This window comes from Nilaparvata lugens, chromosome 11, assembly GCF_014356525.2.
Source record: "Nilaparvata lugens isolate BPH chromosome 11, ASM1435652v1, whole genome shotgun sequence".
Classification (NCBI taxonomy): domain Eukaryota; kingdom Metazoa; phylum Arthropoda; class Insecta; order Hemiptera; family Delphacidae; genus Nilaparvata; species Nilaparvata lugens.
In genome coordinates, this window is record NC_052514.1 from 5058176 (window position 1) to 5075776 (window position 17601).

Consider the following 17601-nt stretch of genomic DNA (forward strand, 5'->3'; position numbering starts at 1 on the left):
TAGTCTACTATTCATAATTTCTGATTATGTGTCATGTATAAATTGGAAGAATAGATGAATTTATTATTATTATTTAGACAGCGCTATCCGATTTGTTGAATGATAGACAAGGATAGCAATACCATTGCTTATCAAACACTGCCATTATAACGTGGACCTCACTATAGAACACCAGGCTGAGACCCTAGCGAGACTAGTGTACTAGTGTAATAGTGTAATAGTGTACTAGTGTACTAGTGTCCTTAGTGTACTAGTGTTATAGCATCTATTCAGTTGAATCTCCAGCAATAATATTCTCAGACAGTACAGTGGTGTCCCAGATCTAGTTATCCTAGTCTAAAAATCTACATTAAAACTGAAGCAGTAGTATTGTGTTGACATTAGCTTAGAATAAGATAGCTTAAGAAGACATCCCATGATATAGGGCGTTTATGTTCCAAATAGACTACAGTCTATTATCACTGTTTTGGCCGGATGAGAATGTAAAGGTGCGTACAGATATACGCGCCGCGAACATGAGCAATTCACTTTTAATCAGCTGACTATATCTGTATTTTCACAGAAACGGTAAGATACTGATATAAAAATCTTGGCATCAGCTGATTAAAAGTGAATTGCTCATGTTCGCGGCGCGTAAATCTGTACGCACCTTAAGAACAGTACAGTATAGCCATACTGAATAGCAATACAGTATAGCCATACACATTGCTTCTTGGACTTCCAATTTTTTGCAGTCCTTATAAAATTCACCAGATTGAATGGAGCTCAACAAAAACAACATGATCACACCTTGTCAAGTTATGTTTAATGTGATAAGATTCATAAGGTCGACAAAAAATCGTAACGTCCAAAATATTCAATGTGTGTGTAACAACACTACCAGCGTCACATAGTTTCAAGAAAAATAACTACTATAGTGAGGTCCACGTTATAATGGCAGTGTAAGATTGACAATACTGTTGCTGTCCTTCTCTGTCATACAATAAAACAGATAGCACTATCTCTCTCTCGCTTTGCAATGTTGTCTATTTGCCAGAATATTTTATTTTTCCTTTTGACAGTGACTGTACAAAAGTGAACAAACCATTCTCAGCCGCCATTTTTTGTCTTCATTCTATCAAAATACTTGAGCTCACAAGTCGTATAATTGATTTAAAATGTATTTTTAGAAACCATGAAATAATTTTAAAACATTACCGTATGAGAAACACAAATTAAAAAACCTGAAATGACACTTTGAAAGTTGATAACTAACCATCCTAGATTTCATCCATGCTTCAGTTAGCCTACACGTATAGGTTAGACATACTCGCACCGGTATAAATAATCTTGAAGAGTTATTCCAGAATTAATCCATTGGAATTACTTATTCTCGAATAGGATTTCTATTGGAATAGAATAACTACCAAATAACTTAATTTCTGTTGTTTTGAAATTCAGATTGTTCTATCACAGCTTTTTAAATTAGCCGCCATTTCAGGTTTAAATAGAAATAAAAATCTGATCTCAGTTATGAACGCAAATTTTTCAATGAAATTATGAAAAAATATATTTTCTTGATCAATTTGACATTAAACTGATTATTTTATCAAGAAAATGATAATTATTATTAGATTGAATTCAATGGGATGAATTGAGTAACAACTGTGTACAGTCAGTGGCAAAATGGAGATACTTGGCAACGTTTTTCTCCTATCTTTCTTCATTGCCATTATAACGTGGACCTCACTATAGATCTATTGGCTTGAGTTAACAGTGGAATTTGAGACCATACGCTCTCTATACCATAGAATATCTTCTCATGCTAATCTTTCTCTATGCTAAAAATATACAGAACAGACTGAAGAAAGTCACATGATATAACATTGAGTACTTAAAATGTAACAAAATATTGAGTGTTTTTGAGTACGAGACATTTTATAAGTTTTAAGTCTAGTTTTGCAAGTTTTGGCACATTTGATCACTTCCTAACCTCTATCGCCACCTCCTCCTCGGACACAGTGGCAGGGGTGGGGGTAGCATGTAGGAGAGCTCTCCCACCCCCTCCAAAGTCGACCGGATGTCGGTTGACGGTGATCGTGTAGGGGATGACCGTCGGTGAGAACTTGAGTGTGTTGTAGAGTCCACTCTCGCCGTCATGTGTGACCACGTATGAGGGAGAGGGTGACGCGTAGACAAGGAGAGACTTGTCGGGCGGTGAAGGGTGCGCAAAAGGGCGCGTGTTGTAGGGCAGCACGTAGGTCTTGCCGATGTGGAGGGGGTAGGTGATCTGTAAATTGAAAAAAATCAAACAATTTTCAATTTTTGAAAAATTGATAAATCATTTTTGATAATAGTTGTTACAAGAAACCAAACTCAATGAAGAGATAGAATTGATTGGGAGTTTTGACTGTTTAAAAGTATAATCTTTCTTCATTTTCATTTACAATTTGGAAACTAAATATAACATTTCTTATAGTAGTTGTTACAAGAAACCATGAACCAATGAAGATATAGAATTGAGTGAGAGTTTGGTCTATTTAGAAGTATAATATTCAAAATAGTTCATGGAATATAATATAATTATAATTATAAATAGTATGATATTTCAAATATTATACTTCAAGGTGGAATGGAATAGATGTTGTCAGTTCCACATAACTAACAGTTTCCAAACCATAGTTTGGAGAGATCAGTAGCCAAATTATAGTTTCAATGCACTTAAGGCATCATCATCAGTAGTCTTGTTAGGCAGTCTACTCAAAGATCACTCATGATGACGCCTGAAGTGGATTAAAACTATAGTTTGGCTCAAATAAATTATATGGAACTGATAACATCTGTCTCATTCCACCTTAATATGGAGAAAAGCCGCAACATCTCTGTTTCTAGGGTGAAATTCATAATATTTCACAATATCTAAATTTTTCAATTATTTTTAGAAATCACCAATACCTTCTTCTAAATTTTCTACATAATTACTACCAGCTTTGAAAAGTCATTTCAATTTCAAGTGACAAAATTTGATTGTGAAGAGGGTACCAGTAATTTCTATAATAACGATTCATCAATTCAAGTAGCCATATTGAAATACTTTATTAGAAAATATTGACAACTTCTATCAAAATTCAATAGTACTTCTAAAATATAATATTAATATTCAACTCACCTTTGTATGATGTGGGTGCCTATGCGTATCATCCACATACCCATGATATGGCGTGAACAGTGGATACGATAATCTAGCAGGCACTGAGGGCACAGGAGCTTTCCTGAACTCTGGAGACGCCAGCACTGGTTTGGCTGTCACATAAACTGGGCCCAGGTAAGGAATCTGCTCTCCAGAAAACAGATCCGGCCTATAACCAACTTCCGGCCTATAACCCACTTCCGGTCTATGACCTACTTCCGGTCTATAACCACCTTCCTCCAGAAACTCATTATGACTATAACCATCCTCAGGAGCCTGTCCATCATAATCGCCCCCACCTTCCTGGTTATACGGGTTATGGTAATCATATTCAGGACTGTAATGGAGGTTGTGTTGAAGGTTATGTGAGTTATGGAGGTTTTGAAGGTTATGGGGGTTATGGTACATCCCCTCACCATAAGGTATAACCTCATCAGAGTCTTGTTCAGGTGCTGAGGCTACATGGATGACCTTGCGAAGTTTTCCATGGTTTTGGACTACGTAGGTGTAACTGAAGGCTTCTGATCTGGGAATTTCTAGACCTCGTTTCTCGGTTTTCTTCGAGGGTTGCGGTTCGAGGTCACGTTTTGAGGCGGTGGGTTTTTGGGGTTTGTTGGAGGTTTTGTCGGGTTCCTTGCTGTGAATGGCTTGGATGAGTAGCATGAAGGTGAGCATCTGAAAGCAGAAATCAAGCATGTAATCAAGCTGGTAAACAGCTGTTCGCAGAACAAATAAATATATGATTCTCATTACAGCATACTCTACTGTAATAAAACCATATGTTTTCTTCACAGTCGAGTATGTTTCCTAGTTCCAGACTAAGAACAGCAAAACTACTTACAAAAAACCACTTTTAGCGCTCCAGGTTGAAGTTTTGTCAACTTCCACAAAACTCCTGATTCGGAATTTGTAAACTAGGTTATGTTTATAGAATGCATGTAGTAACTTCAGCACAAGCAGGTAATGTTTTCTATTTCTCAATTATTCTTCTTTAGATTATTATGACAAAAATTAGTGTACCTGAATGTCTTTTGCAGTGCTCATCAGATACATTATTCTCGCCTGCAAAAGGCCCCTTCCCGTCCTTGTGAAGTAAAATACTTTTTCAATCAGATCTACTCCAAGCAGATAAAAAACTTTTTCTTAGAAATCCCCATCTATAAGTGCCGTGCTGTTCCTTTATGCTAAAGCTATCTCCGGCCCCTCTCAATTTCCAGATTTCATCAATATTGTAAGTAGTGTGAATCAATCATGTTCCACATTCCTAGTGAGTGAATGTATTCCAGAATATTATCCATTAGATTGATTCAGCAATAACAGAGATGTCCTTCATTAAAGCCAGGCAATGTATGAATATTAGATTCAAGTGAATCTGAAAACAAAGTAGATGATGAAAATGCAAGTGAGGTTGAAAAATGAGAGTAATGAGACCAACATTGATTTGATATGATTGGGTATCAACATGAAAAACGGTATTAGCCATATGAGTCCCATGCGCTTTGATATTCATTCTACACTGCAAGCATTAACCAATTTAAATAATTGATGATTACATTATTTATCTCAACACTCTCAACTGTATCCACCCTTCAATAAATCCTCACTTAGTCACTCATTTATCAAATTATCACTTTCAGTATTAAATTATTCACATTCATTATCAGTGTAATCAATTTCGTTTTTTGAATTACCTCAGTTGGGTGAAGTTGATTGATTACAAATCCTGACCTGAGGTTTCAGTTGGGGATCATTTTAATGTTGTTTTTCATTTGCTCTATGTGATCTAGCTCTTTCAATTTGATGGTATAAATTTAGGATTCATGTGGAAAAACGAGAGTGATATGAAAATTGGAATATGGGATGGGGAAGTATGTATTTAATATCTGTAATCATAACTAAACCAATCTTATCTCATGGTTTCGACACCGTATTAGGTTGAAGAAATGAGACGGGGCCGCCGAAAACAATCGATGGACAGGTAGAAGTTCTAAGACTCTTCAGTGGTCACCTATTGTTATTAAATTTCGACATTTTCTTGGTCTATTGTTCGGTTTACCACTCCAAGCAATAAATTGGTGTACCAGTGTGGTTACTTGAAGGCACTTTCAGCTGTAAACCAGTGGTAGCATACAGTGATTGGATAAACACACACATTAGTATCGATGACAAGTACAAAATTTAATGAAACGTACGTGGTGTGTGAAGCCCACATCGATTTTTGGACGTACATTTGTTAGCCGTCCTCATAAATTCTATGAGATCCAATGGGACTTGACAAACATATGATACACATCATATATTTGCCAAGTTGTGTTCAATCTAATAGAATTCGAAAGGACGCCAAAAAATCGTACGTTCAATGAGTATCGAATTGTATGTAACTCAATTTAGTCTGTATACAGATTGTGAGCAAGTTGAGTTTCATCAAATGAACCATTGGGAATAATACAATAATTAAAAGTACTTGATCACTGATTTACATCCAATAATTGCAGAGAATACAAGTAACAGATGTATAGTGGCAAAGTAATGAATAAGTTGGTGCTACCAGCTAGAATTGCCTTCAAGAAAGCACACGGAGCCACTAATGAGAGTAATGAAGCGGAATCAGAGGACAATAAAGTATGCTAGTCGAGAGTTGGAGGATGCACCTTTTTGGAACAATAGCCCAGTGCAAAGGTAGCGCGGCCCCATCTCCTTTCTTTTACCCCACCGTATTTATATCTATATACTCGTATAGTCTTCATCCAATCTTACGAATTTGGATTAGTAATTTAGTTTTTGCCTTTAATTTCAACTCCATTGAAATATTGTAAGTTCATCAGACGTGATACAATTCTATTAGGCCTACGCTCAAATTGGATAAGTGATTTTTTATCGTCCATACTTTAAATCCATTTGTAGAGTCTTGATTGACTGAGCAAAGTGAGATCTAAGATTCAAGTCGACGGTTTGGCATTTCTCTTAATGTTTAAATGTTTATATGTTGCGCATTTACGGCGAAACGCGGTAATAGATTTTCATGAAATTTGACAGGTATGTTCCTTTTCTAAATTGTGCGTCGACGTATATACAAGGTTGGAAATTTTGCATTTCAAGGATAATATAAGAGGAAAAAGGAGCCTCCTTCATACGCCAATATTACCGTAAAAATCAGACTATAGAATTATTCATCATAAATCAGCTGTTTAGTGGACTACAATACTACCCGATCAAAAACAAAACATCAAACATCTTGAAAATGTATCTTTCCATCAACGTTAGTAGACAGTTGACTATGATACTACCCGTTCAAAAACATCGAACATCTTGAAAATGTATCTTTCCATCAACGTTAGTAGACGGTTGACTATAATACTACCCGTTCAAAAACATCGAACATCTTGAGAATGTATCTCTCCATCAACGTTAGTAGACAGTTGACTATAATACTACCCTTTCAAAAACATCGAACATCTTGAAAATTTATCTTTCTATCAATGTTGTAGACAGTTGCAGCCAGACCTGATAACAGCGCTCACACTCACATTCCGGGACGACACGTCACGGTACGATCAGAAAGCTCTATGTTTAGTTAGAATTTCTTCCAGACATTTCAAATTGATGAATTATTCATTATTTTTTAAGAAAACATAACAACAGGTCAATGTAAGTTACTGAGCGCGAGGTCTACTGTTCACAGAACTACTAGTCTATTTGCAGTTATTATTTCCAAATATTCAGGTATTGCTGTACCGCTCTTGACTGAAAAGAGAGCGTTGAGGAGAATATAGATTGAATTATACAACAGGTTATCACCGCCATTGGAAATGTATTATTTTTATGCCAATTCGATCTGAGCATGAAATTTGTTGTTTCGAAATGGTCCGTTGTTTCAAACGGTGATTTCTCACGCGCGGTCTAAACTTATTACTGTCAGAATTCAGAATATTATCGTGAGATAGAAATACTATACTATCTACTCCTCTCCCATCTTTTTGTTCTTGTCCTTCTCTTCTCTTGTTATTGTTCTTCTCTTTTCTTTTTCTTGTTCTTGGTCTTCTCCTTCTGTGAAAAAAGAAGGAAAATAATCTCCGAAGCACAGAAAAGTGTCTCAACAGTAGGTAGGCCTACTCCGCGTCTGCAGTTTCCGTCATTTGTTGAAAAGCTAACACTAATTCTAATCCACTTTCTACTAGATCTAATCCACTAAATCAGACTTTAGAATTAATGTAATTCATCAGCAATCACGTGGATTATCATGAATTTGCATGCAATTAATAACTGAATGCGACTTGATCTATTTCTTCTGACTCTTCACTGCTTTTAACTCGGGCTGTCCAGTTGACAGACTACTTAACAACGTTGCCATTCTATCATGTCATACAGCATCTAATGAAATCCCATGGAAATTGTAAGTGCTGAGTCCCCTTCACCCCGCGAAACATTAGACGTTGCCGATTTGTCCAGTGTATTATAAAAATATTGATATTATCAGATAACTTTGATCAACTCTTATCTGACAACGTGCATTCGTCCATATTTATTTTGTATATACTCTCATCGGATTACTTTCTCGCGGTCTACTGAAGCATGGAACTGGAAATAGAAAAGATTTGAGAGATGACATACCTTGGACTATATGTATGAGAGCATAGTGGGGAGTGATAAGATTTGTATAATCAATTCATATCCAGTATACCCGAAGGCATGTACAGGGGTTGAATATATTCAGAGTTGAGGTAAAGAAAGAACTGTTGAATGATTGCTGTAGGGGAGGCTTTGCTTTGATATCCCTTCTACTACCAAGCGGCGTAATTGGACTACCCCAGCCCACATTTTGTTTATTTTTTTGTAGATAACGTTGATGTATTTCATTGAAACGTTGAGTACTTGTTAAAAACATATCACTTTAGTCATTTTTATCATAAAATCATTTCATTCCTCTTATTTTTGAAATTATGAGCAGATTTCTCCTTGGGGTTACTCTATTACCCCACTTGGTATTCCATGTCATGAAAATGTTTGGTATATCTCATGTATCATCGGAATACATCAGATATCAATTTAATGTTCAATTCTTATTTTCTTGCCAAAACTGATTCATTATGATCACTTGAAATCTAAATTAAAGGAATTGCTTCTCTATAACCATGATTTAATTATTCGACAACATTTCCACTACAACAATATGATAGAATGCTCAATTTTGTTGTCTTGTCAGTTTTTGATTGAAAACATATTTTTCATCAAAGAAATTTATTTTTAATCATATTAATAGCCTTTGTGATGCATTTGATCAATGAATTAACAAGAGAAGATATAAAATAATTTTATAAAACAGAAATCTTGTTGGGGTAACCCAGTTACCCCACTTGGTATTTTGTGTATGTGAAAAACGTTGGTAGTAAAAGGGATATAACTGCGCAATGTCTACTGTACACAGAACTACTATCTTCGGGACGAATAAACAGTATTTTGCTCAAATTGCAGTATTTCTATAAGCCAGTTGACATTGACAGATGCGATTGTCAGCGCACATTGACAAAGTCATTTTACTACTGTTACAATTGGACACACTTCAGTCATGAAAGCGAAGGGATAACCTTCATTCACTTTCGTTAGAGACAGCTTCTGTTCCACAGAGTGTAACAAAACAATGTCATATTCTTTTTCACTGTATGCAACAATCATTAATGGATACAAGTAGAGAGTGAACACATACCTTTCTCTAGAAGTTAGTCAGGAAGTTAGTAATTTTTGCATTATAATCCTTGTGAAGCTGTTATCAGTATAATTCTGGAAGTTATTGTTACAAACTAGCCTATCAGTAATTCGATCACATGTTGATGGACGGAATAAGAAAATGAATAAATGAATATTGGAGAATGGTATTTATTATAATATTCATTCCTTCATTCCTAGATTCATCTATTCATTATTCATTGATTTTTTTTCATTATCAGAGAGTACCGATACTTCCAATGGCGGTAGATTCGTTATTCTATGATATTATTCAGAGGATTCTTCTTCTCCTTCTTCTTCTCCTTCTTCTTCTTCTTCTTCTTCTTCTTCTTCTTCTCCTTCTTTTTCTACTTCTTCTTCTTTTTCTTCTTCTTCTTATTATTATTACTGATAGTGGTGCCCTGAGATTTGGAGTTTGTGTCAGCCAATGATAGGGCGACATGCATCCATCAATCATTGAACTCCTCCCATCAACTAATCAAAACACGACGCTCATTTTATATACTTCCCTGCTTGAGTTTTAATTTTTTACTTACTCATGAGAGAATTGGTTAAGTATTCACTGATTCTACTCGAATTTGTTTTTCTATTGTTATTCCCTGCTTAAGTTTTAATTTTTCACTTACTCATAAAAGAATTGGTTAAGTATTCAATGATTTCACTCGGATTTGTTTTTCTATTGTTATTTTCCATTGTAACATTGGTTTTCTATTTTCTACCAAGTTTGGATGATGAATGAACAAATAAATTTGACATTCACAGACAATTTTAAATTGATTCGAACTTTGTCTACGGCGATGCAATGTCAAACATTATGTCAATGTAATGTCGAACATTACATTGCATATCTGACAACCGAATTCAGCAAAATATTCTTGTTTCTCTCTAAATATTCTATGAGTAAGTTGTGATAAGTATAATTCCTAAACATCGGAGATTTAAGAATTTTCCCAATAGATGGTTTCTAATTTCCCACAATTCTAAATACTTTCACAACTCGTCTACTGGAAAATATTTCAATTGATACCCCGCATAAAACAGTATCCTTCGTTGTTGCATTAGTGCCTCCCAGAATGTTACAAGTTTAAGCTGGAGTAACTTTTCAAAAGAATCATAGAGTACTGTAATGTAACATAGTTCCCTCATAAACCTCATGAATTATCGCAATAGTGGAGATTCCAAGGGACACGAGACTCTCAAATTCATGGAGGTACTTTCATAGAAGTGTTGTGAAAACGTAGATAAAGTTATTTCCAATTTCAAATGACAGACAAGAATATGATACCAATGTCAATCAGGTGCTGACTCTATAGCCTGAATCTCACTCTAGAGAACTGTTATGAACATTCAAGACACCAATAGAAAGATCAATGTCGAGTGTGAGTTTATCCTGGTCAAAAAACATATATTTTTTTTCCTCATCCCCTCATTATAATATACCATTCATCCCACACATGGACCCTAGTTTTATGTGTATCATCCTCCACAAAAAAAATTCCTTCCATGAAATAATATTATATTTTTGACATTGTTCCACCTCTGGTGTATACAAGCATCTACAACTGAACTTCCAATAAAAAAATCATTCATTTAAGTAAATTTCAACTTTTATAATTGGTAAAATGAGAAGCAACCATGTTATTCATATGGAAAGTGATTGTCCCTATTCATAGTGAGGTCCACGTTATAATGGCAGTGTTTGATTAGCAATGGTATAGCTATCCTTGTCTATCATTCAACAAAACGGTTAGCGCTATCTCTTTCTCGCTTTGCTCTGTTGCCAGATCGTCGTTTAACAATGTAGAATTGATGCATTATTAACAAAATATTTCATCTTAATTATGAAATTTTTGAAAAAATAAAATTTCTTGCTTGATCAGATACAATTGATTATTTTAAACGAGAATGAACAGTTAATATACATCAATAAACCTGTATCGGCTACCGTCTATAGAATGCATTGACAAGACAACAATGTAGAATTGTTAATTAGTTAACAAAATCTCTCATCTCAATTATGAAATTATTGGAAAATATAATTTCTTTCTTAATAAAATATAATTGATTATTCTAAACGAGAATGAACAGTATTAATATCACATCAATAAACCTATATCAGCTACCATCTATAGAAGGTATTGACAAGACAGAGGCTCGGCAACGTTGTTCTCCCATCTTTCTCCACTCTCATTATAAAGTAGACCTCACTATAACAGTACATCCAATCAAAACACAATTATGCTGAAACCCACTCCATCATAGTGAGATTTACTAAGTGTCAGTATCAGTTATATGAGAAACATTGATGTTATATCCATACGGAATGGTGACAGTATGGAGTGAAACCCACTAGACATTATAGTGTGGTTTAATTGTCAGCATCAGTTGGATTTGAAACATTAATGTTATCTATGAGAGATGCTGACTATTTCAAGTGAAACTTATTCAACATTTAATCATTCTCATCAAATTTGACAAACAGTGAGTGACATTCAAAAGGGTTTCCCGTCAAGTGAGTTTCAAACATGTTTGTGAGTTTGTCCATCAACAACATGTGAAGAGTAATTAATATTATGATGCATTTAGATGTAAATCTCGAGTGCTGTAGGGTTGTCAACATAAATGACGTAGGATAATGAGCAACCATTCACGGAATTGTTTCAAGCAGGTTAGCCCACATTCATGTGGGTTGACAAGATTTTTGTGTGGATTAAAATGTGGGGAAAATGATTCTTTCCTTTATTCTTGAATCTGAAAAAAGGAATATTTAGGGTGTAAATTTTTAGTTATTTCAAGCTTCAAAATTCTTGTTTGTTATTGTCTCTTTTGAAACTCATCACACACACCCCCTCAATATCCATATTCTCTATTCTTTATTGGTACATTATAATATAAGTACATCATCAGAATGATAGAGAGAGAAAAAATAAGGTAACCTTGTGCTATTCCTCTCCCAAATTTAGATAAGTTTACACATAGTCCGAAATAAGTTAAGTCTTGTAGTTGTTCACTTCACAAAATGTTCAGTTCCTAATTATTTTCACAAGAAGATTTTTGAATTTAGATGCTTCAAAACCAAACATAGAAGAAATATTTCACATTATTTTTACTAAAATAGGAAAAATTCAAATTTAGAGAAATACGAGACCAAATAACAAACTTGAAACATTTAGATTGCCGGCCAGGATAGCCGAGACGAAATTCATTTGCCAAATAATTTTACAGACATTTCATAATTTATTCTACAAACCCGTTGCATTCCTCAGTCTGCTAGCGCTACCTGGGCGAGCGTACGAATCTCGCCGATAAGCATGGATATTTGATCATCTCATCAAATCACTCTCACACTTTCCATTACCCACGCACAAGCAAAAACGCATGTGGGCTGCATCCACAACGGAGAAAGAATCTTAATTTGATTAATAGAAGAAATTTTTATTTATTTGAAATTGAAAAATATGTTGTGTGTTATTGAGATTTGAAAAAATCTTCAGTCTTAGATGTAGTATTTATTCTGATGGAAAGTATTCAATCGTTATCACTGAACTCACTGACAAATTGTAATTTTTTTACACACGGATACAAAACTTTTAAGCTTATCCTAATAGGGAACAGAAATATTCACAATTTATTACAAGTATTCTGAATTGAATTCGAAAAATCAATTGATTGAAAATCCACCTTCTTGTCTCAGACAAACAAAGCTGATTGGAAGAAGTATGTTATCTTTGGTGAATGATATCCGCAGTCTCCTTACATTGAATCATTTAACTCATGAGTTATGATTCCTGTAATTTGTATCGACAAGGATATCCTCTATCCTTCATAAACGGGTCCCAAATTATTTTTGAGTATTCTTGTTCATCAGAACAATACCTACAATACAATACAATACGATAGCTAGAATACCTAATATATATCCAGTCAAATAAATTGACAAATTGAAACTGAGAATTTGATGATTTTAATATTCGAAATTTTGACAGAACATGATTGGAGATCAAACATTCATATCAAGTAGATTGATTGGATCGTATCATAATATGATAGGGTTTATCATGATACGGTACATCATGATACCGTATAATACTGTATCAAATATGATGTGTGACAATTTTAGTTCAAAGAGATGTATAATACATAGTAATTGTAAAACACTTCTTGACATGGGCTGCATTTAAATTAATAAAACAAAAAAAACTTATAGCACCCTTTATTCTTTAAAAAAACTTTAAAATAGTTGAACAACTAGTTTCGGTTTACACCATCTTCAGGTTCTAAAATAAAATAAAATTCAATAACTGTTTACTAATCGATATTAAACGAACATGTGTTTTAATTATTTACCAGAAATAATTAGTAATATTAATTTAAACACATGTTCGTTTTATATCAATAAGTAAACAGTTATTGAATTTTATTTTATTTTAGAAGCTGAAGATGGTGTAAACCGAAACTAGTTGTTCAACTATTTTATAGTTTTTTTTTTTAAATAAAGGGTGCTATAATATTTATTTTGTTTTATTATAGTAATTGTAGTTTGAAATGATGAAGAATACTAAATGCGATTAAATAATAATGTATAAGTGAAAAAATAGTTTAAAAGCTCATTAGATTTAATAAATTGCAGTACGATCACTAGCTTATAATAGATTGAACATGAAACTACAGTACTAGTAGTTCTGTGAACAGTAGACCTCGCGCTCAGTAAGTTACATTGACCTGTTGTTATGTTTTCTTAAAAATTGATAAATAATTCATCAATTAGAAATGTCTAGAAAAAATCCTAAATAGCTTTCTGTCATATCGTACCGTGACGTGTCGTCCCGGAATGTAGAAAGATACAATTTTCAAGATGTTCGATGTTTTTGAAAGGGTAGTATTATAGTCAACTGTCTACTAACGTTGATGGAAAGAGACATTTTCAAGATTTACGATGTTTTTGAAAGGGTAGTATTATAGTCCACTAGACAGCTGACTTATGATGAATAATACAAGACTGCTTTTTACGATAATATTGGCGTTCAAAGGAGACTCCTCTTCCTTTTATTATCATCCTTGAAATACAAAATTTCCAAAAACCTTGATGACCGAACGAAGTGAGATCTAAGATTCAAGTCAACGGTTTGGCATTTCTCTTGATGTTTGAATGTTTGAATGTTTGAATGTTTGAATGTTTGAATGTTTGAATGTTTGAATGTTTGAATGTTTGAATGTTTGAATGTTTGAATGTTTGAATGTTTGAATGTTTGAATGTTTGAATGTTTGAATGTTTGAATGTTCGAATGTTTGAATGTTTGAATGTTTGAATATTTGAATGTTTGAATGTTTAAATGTTTAACTGTTTAAATGTTTATATGTGTATGTGTTTATATGTTTATATGTTGCGCATTTACGGTGAAACGCGGTAATAGATTTTCATGAAATTTGACAGGTATGTTCCTTTTTAATTGCGCGTCGACGTATATACAAGGTTTTTGGAGATTTTGCATTTCAAGGATAATATAAAAGGAAAAAGGAGCCTCCTACATACGCCAATATTAAAAAAAAATCTTATAGAATTATTCATCATAAATCAGCTGACAAGTGATTACACAGATGTGTGGAGAAGCCAGCTGTATTTCCATAAGGTCTATAGTTTTTATCAGGTACTTGTGGATGAGAATACTGCGTGAGGTCTACTGTTCACAGAACTACCAGTATATACGTTGACCCGCAATTTATGAAAGGAACATACCTGTCAAATTTCATGAAAATCTATTACCGCATTTCGCCGTAAATGCGCAACATATGAACATTTAAACATTAGGAGAAATGCCAAACCGTCGACTTGAATCTTAGACCTCACTTCGCTCGGTCAATGAAGTATGTAAAAAAAGAGATAAATACAAAACTAAATGAAACACTACTTACAATCAAGAGAAAATATCCGCACTCCATACCAGTTGCTTGCAAACTGGAACAAAAACCTGGCAACACTTAACACTAACTTGTGTAACCACAACACTGTGGTCAATCGCTGCACCCAACAACAGAGGAAAATCAAGAAAAACTAGAAGAAAACTGCGAAAAACAAGACCGCTCCACTCTCGTTATCGTTATGAACAGTGAAATGCTGCTGGAAAACTATTTCCAGACCTCTTATAGCTGTCAAACGCTTTTCTGGATGGAAATGGATGTCCTTTCCTTCCCCCCCCCACCTCACTCACCTATCCTAATCGTGATGATAGATTTTCAGCCAATCAGAGAGCCGAATCTACGACAATAAGAAAGGTTTTAAAACTTGACGACAATTGGTCACCGGAGTGGCGTTACGATAAACGCCGCATTACGTAACGTTATTAGTGTTACACGGTTATGAATCGTCGCGATTGATGCTACTCTTATCTGTCTCAGATAGCAGTTGGCAGTAGTGTAATAGTGTTATAGGGATAGTAATAGTAGTGTGATTGTGGTAGTAGTAGAGTCATACAATACATTCGATTTCAGCACATAATCTGTGACACGATGCATGTATTCAATTAGGTGGTTACGATTCTATGAATGGAAAGGATTAACACGTAAGTCTTTCGAATGAACACTGCAACATGCTCTTATAGAATTCAAAAGGATCCTAAAATAAGTTCATACTGCAACTGGTACATAATATTTTAATGAGTCCTGAAATTTGAATGAGTGAGTCCATTATACTTGCAACAAATTTCATTCAAAGAAGTTGCATTATAGTTGGTAACATGTTTTTTGTTCTTGTATTGTAATATTGAGTATGTAATGTGTGTATCTTTTATCCAATAAAATTTTAATATGAATTTGAATTTGTTTCATTGCAGAGAAATCTGGTGCATTGTAACAAGCGTCTGTGATTAGTTTCAATGATATGAATAGGTCTATTCCAACATACTTCAGCAAGTTGCAGTAGTCAAGTTGTATTTCAACACGAACAAATTCAATGGGCTCTACAATATATTCCAAAGACATGAATACGCTCCATGCAACAAGTTGTATTCCAACATGTTGTGATATAGAAGCTGACATGCTTCATGGAAGAGAAATCTGATGAGTTTCAACTTGTGTCTGGGATTAGTTTGAATGAAAATGAGTGTTTGTGCTCATCTTCATTATAGCTTCGAACTTCAAGTTCAAATTTAATTGTAGGTTACTTAGTGACCATCTTGGGGTACGAACAGAACAGTCAGGTTCATCTTTCAGTTAATATCGTGCTCGTGTTCGACCTTCATGTAACAGAAACACATTGTGAAGCATGAGAGAGAGCGGAATGAGGTTTCACAGGCTTATAAGCCCAAAACGGTTCCAATTATAATTTATACAACAGTCCAAATGTAGCTTGGTTATGTGAAACTTCAATGACATTCTTCAATAATTACACACTCAATTTACAATATTCAAAACACACAAAAATCATTCTTACATTGAAAAAAGATACTTTCAAATTAAATTAAATCAATCACAATAATTAATTAAATGTGTCTATCATTGCCAGCTGATCAACCTGATCGAAACTGAAAGCTGAACTACGACTTATTCGTTCTGTTCCCACCTCAAAACTTAGACATCAATCAGCTTTTTGCTTCTATGAAGAGATATTGATTCTTCAATGTTGTTTTCCATCACGAGCTGCTCATTATTAAATCACTTTTTGCTATTAGAAAAAACGACTAGCAGTCAGATATTTTACAATAAATGAATTAATCACTCACTAAATGAATTAATGAATTAATTCATTTATTGTAAAATATCTGACTGCTAGTCATTTTTTCTAATAGCAAAAAGTGAGATTTTGATTTTGTCTTTTTGTACAATGTTTTCAATGTCTAACATCTATTTCATCTCATATCAGCCAATCTGTTACGTTGCTTTTACAGCAAATGGAAATGTTATTTATTGTTTGATCTTGATCCAGAGAATTGTTCTGATATAGTGATCATTGTACTTCCAAACGAGCAATTTCTGTTTATATGTTGAGATGTTTGTATTTCACCAGATCTCGAAAACGGCTCTAACGAATATTGAGACGCGAGAGTGATAGACGAGTCAATCCTATTATATCAAGCGAGTAATTTTTGTATTTTTATATCTGGTTATTTATATTTGTATCTGGTTATTATCGAAAACGGCTCTAACGATTTTCACGAAATTTGGACCTTGTAGGTTTATGATATAAAAATTCGATTGCAATAGGTCTCATCCCTGGGAAAACTCGCTGAAGGACATTAAAAGGATAATTATTATTCATATTTGGAAAAACATCTGATAATAACTATTATTTCGTTTGTTGATGATGGAAGTGAGTGAGCGAGTTTATGTGTGTGGGACTGTGTCAAAATTATGACTCAGCTGTTGAACTTTTGTAATCATTCAATCAGGTACTTAGTGCCAGTTGCAAAAAAGCCGGGTTATTTTTTATCCTGATTAATTCCAGTGGAACCAGCTTTTTGAAATGGTCTTCTTTGATTTGGTTCACGTGAAATTAGTCAGGATTAAAATTTTACCGGCTTTTGTGCAACCGGGCCTTTGAGAGGGAAATTTTTGCTTTCCTCTGGGAATTAATCTCAATTCTCTGTGATTAGATAGAACATTTCTGTATGAACTATGACTATTATTATAATTTCTTCTTTCGTAATAAATGTTTATGCTTTTGTACTTCAGAGCGAAACTCGGTCCCCGATATTGGAATATAAAACTTGATA

At 34.1% G+C, this 17601-nt stretch overlaps 1 protein-coding gene across 1 annotated transcript; it reads right to left on the bottom strand.

Moving 5' to 3' along the window:
* Positions 1-1654: 1654 nt before the first annotated feature.
* Positions 1655-15004, bottom strand: LOC111045204. Its single transcript, XM_039437459.1, has 3 exons — positions 14807-15004; positions 3149-3844; positions 1655-2269 (listed from the first exon to the last, which is right to left on the bottom strand). The coding sequence occupies exons 1-3, from the start codon at positions 14831-14833 to the stop codon at positions 1961-1963; spliced, it is 1032 nt and encodes a 343-aa protein (XP_039293393.1). The 5' UTR covers positions 14834-15004; the 3' UTR covers positions 1655-1960.
* Positions 15005-17601: the final 2597 nt, after the last annotated feature.

Bases quoted from the DNA above. Each gene is read 5' to 3' on its own strand.
- LOC111045204 (XM_039437459.1), bottom strand. From the start codon at position 14,833: ATGGAGTGCGGATATTTTCTCTTGATT. The intron at 3,845-14,806 runs GTAAGTAGTGTT...TTCTGCTTTCAG, and splicing joins GCGGATATTTTCTCTTGATT to ATGCTCACCTTCATGCTACT. The intron at 2,270-3,148 runs GTGAGTTGAATA...TTCAATTTACAG, and splicing joins GGCACCCACATCATACAAAG to ATCACCTACCCCCTCCACAT.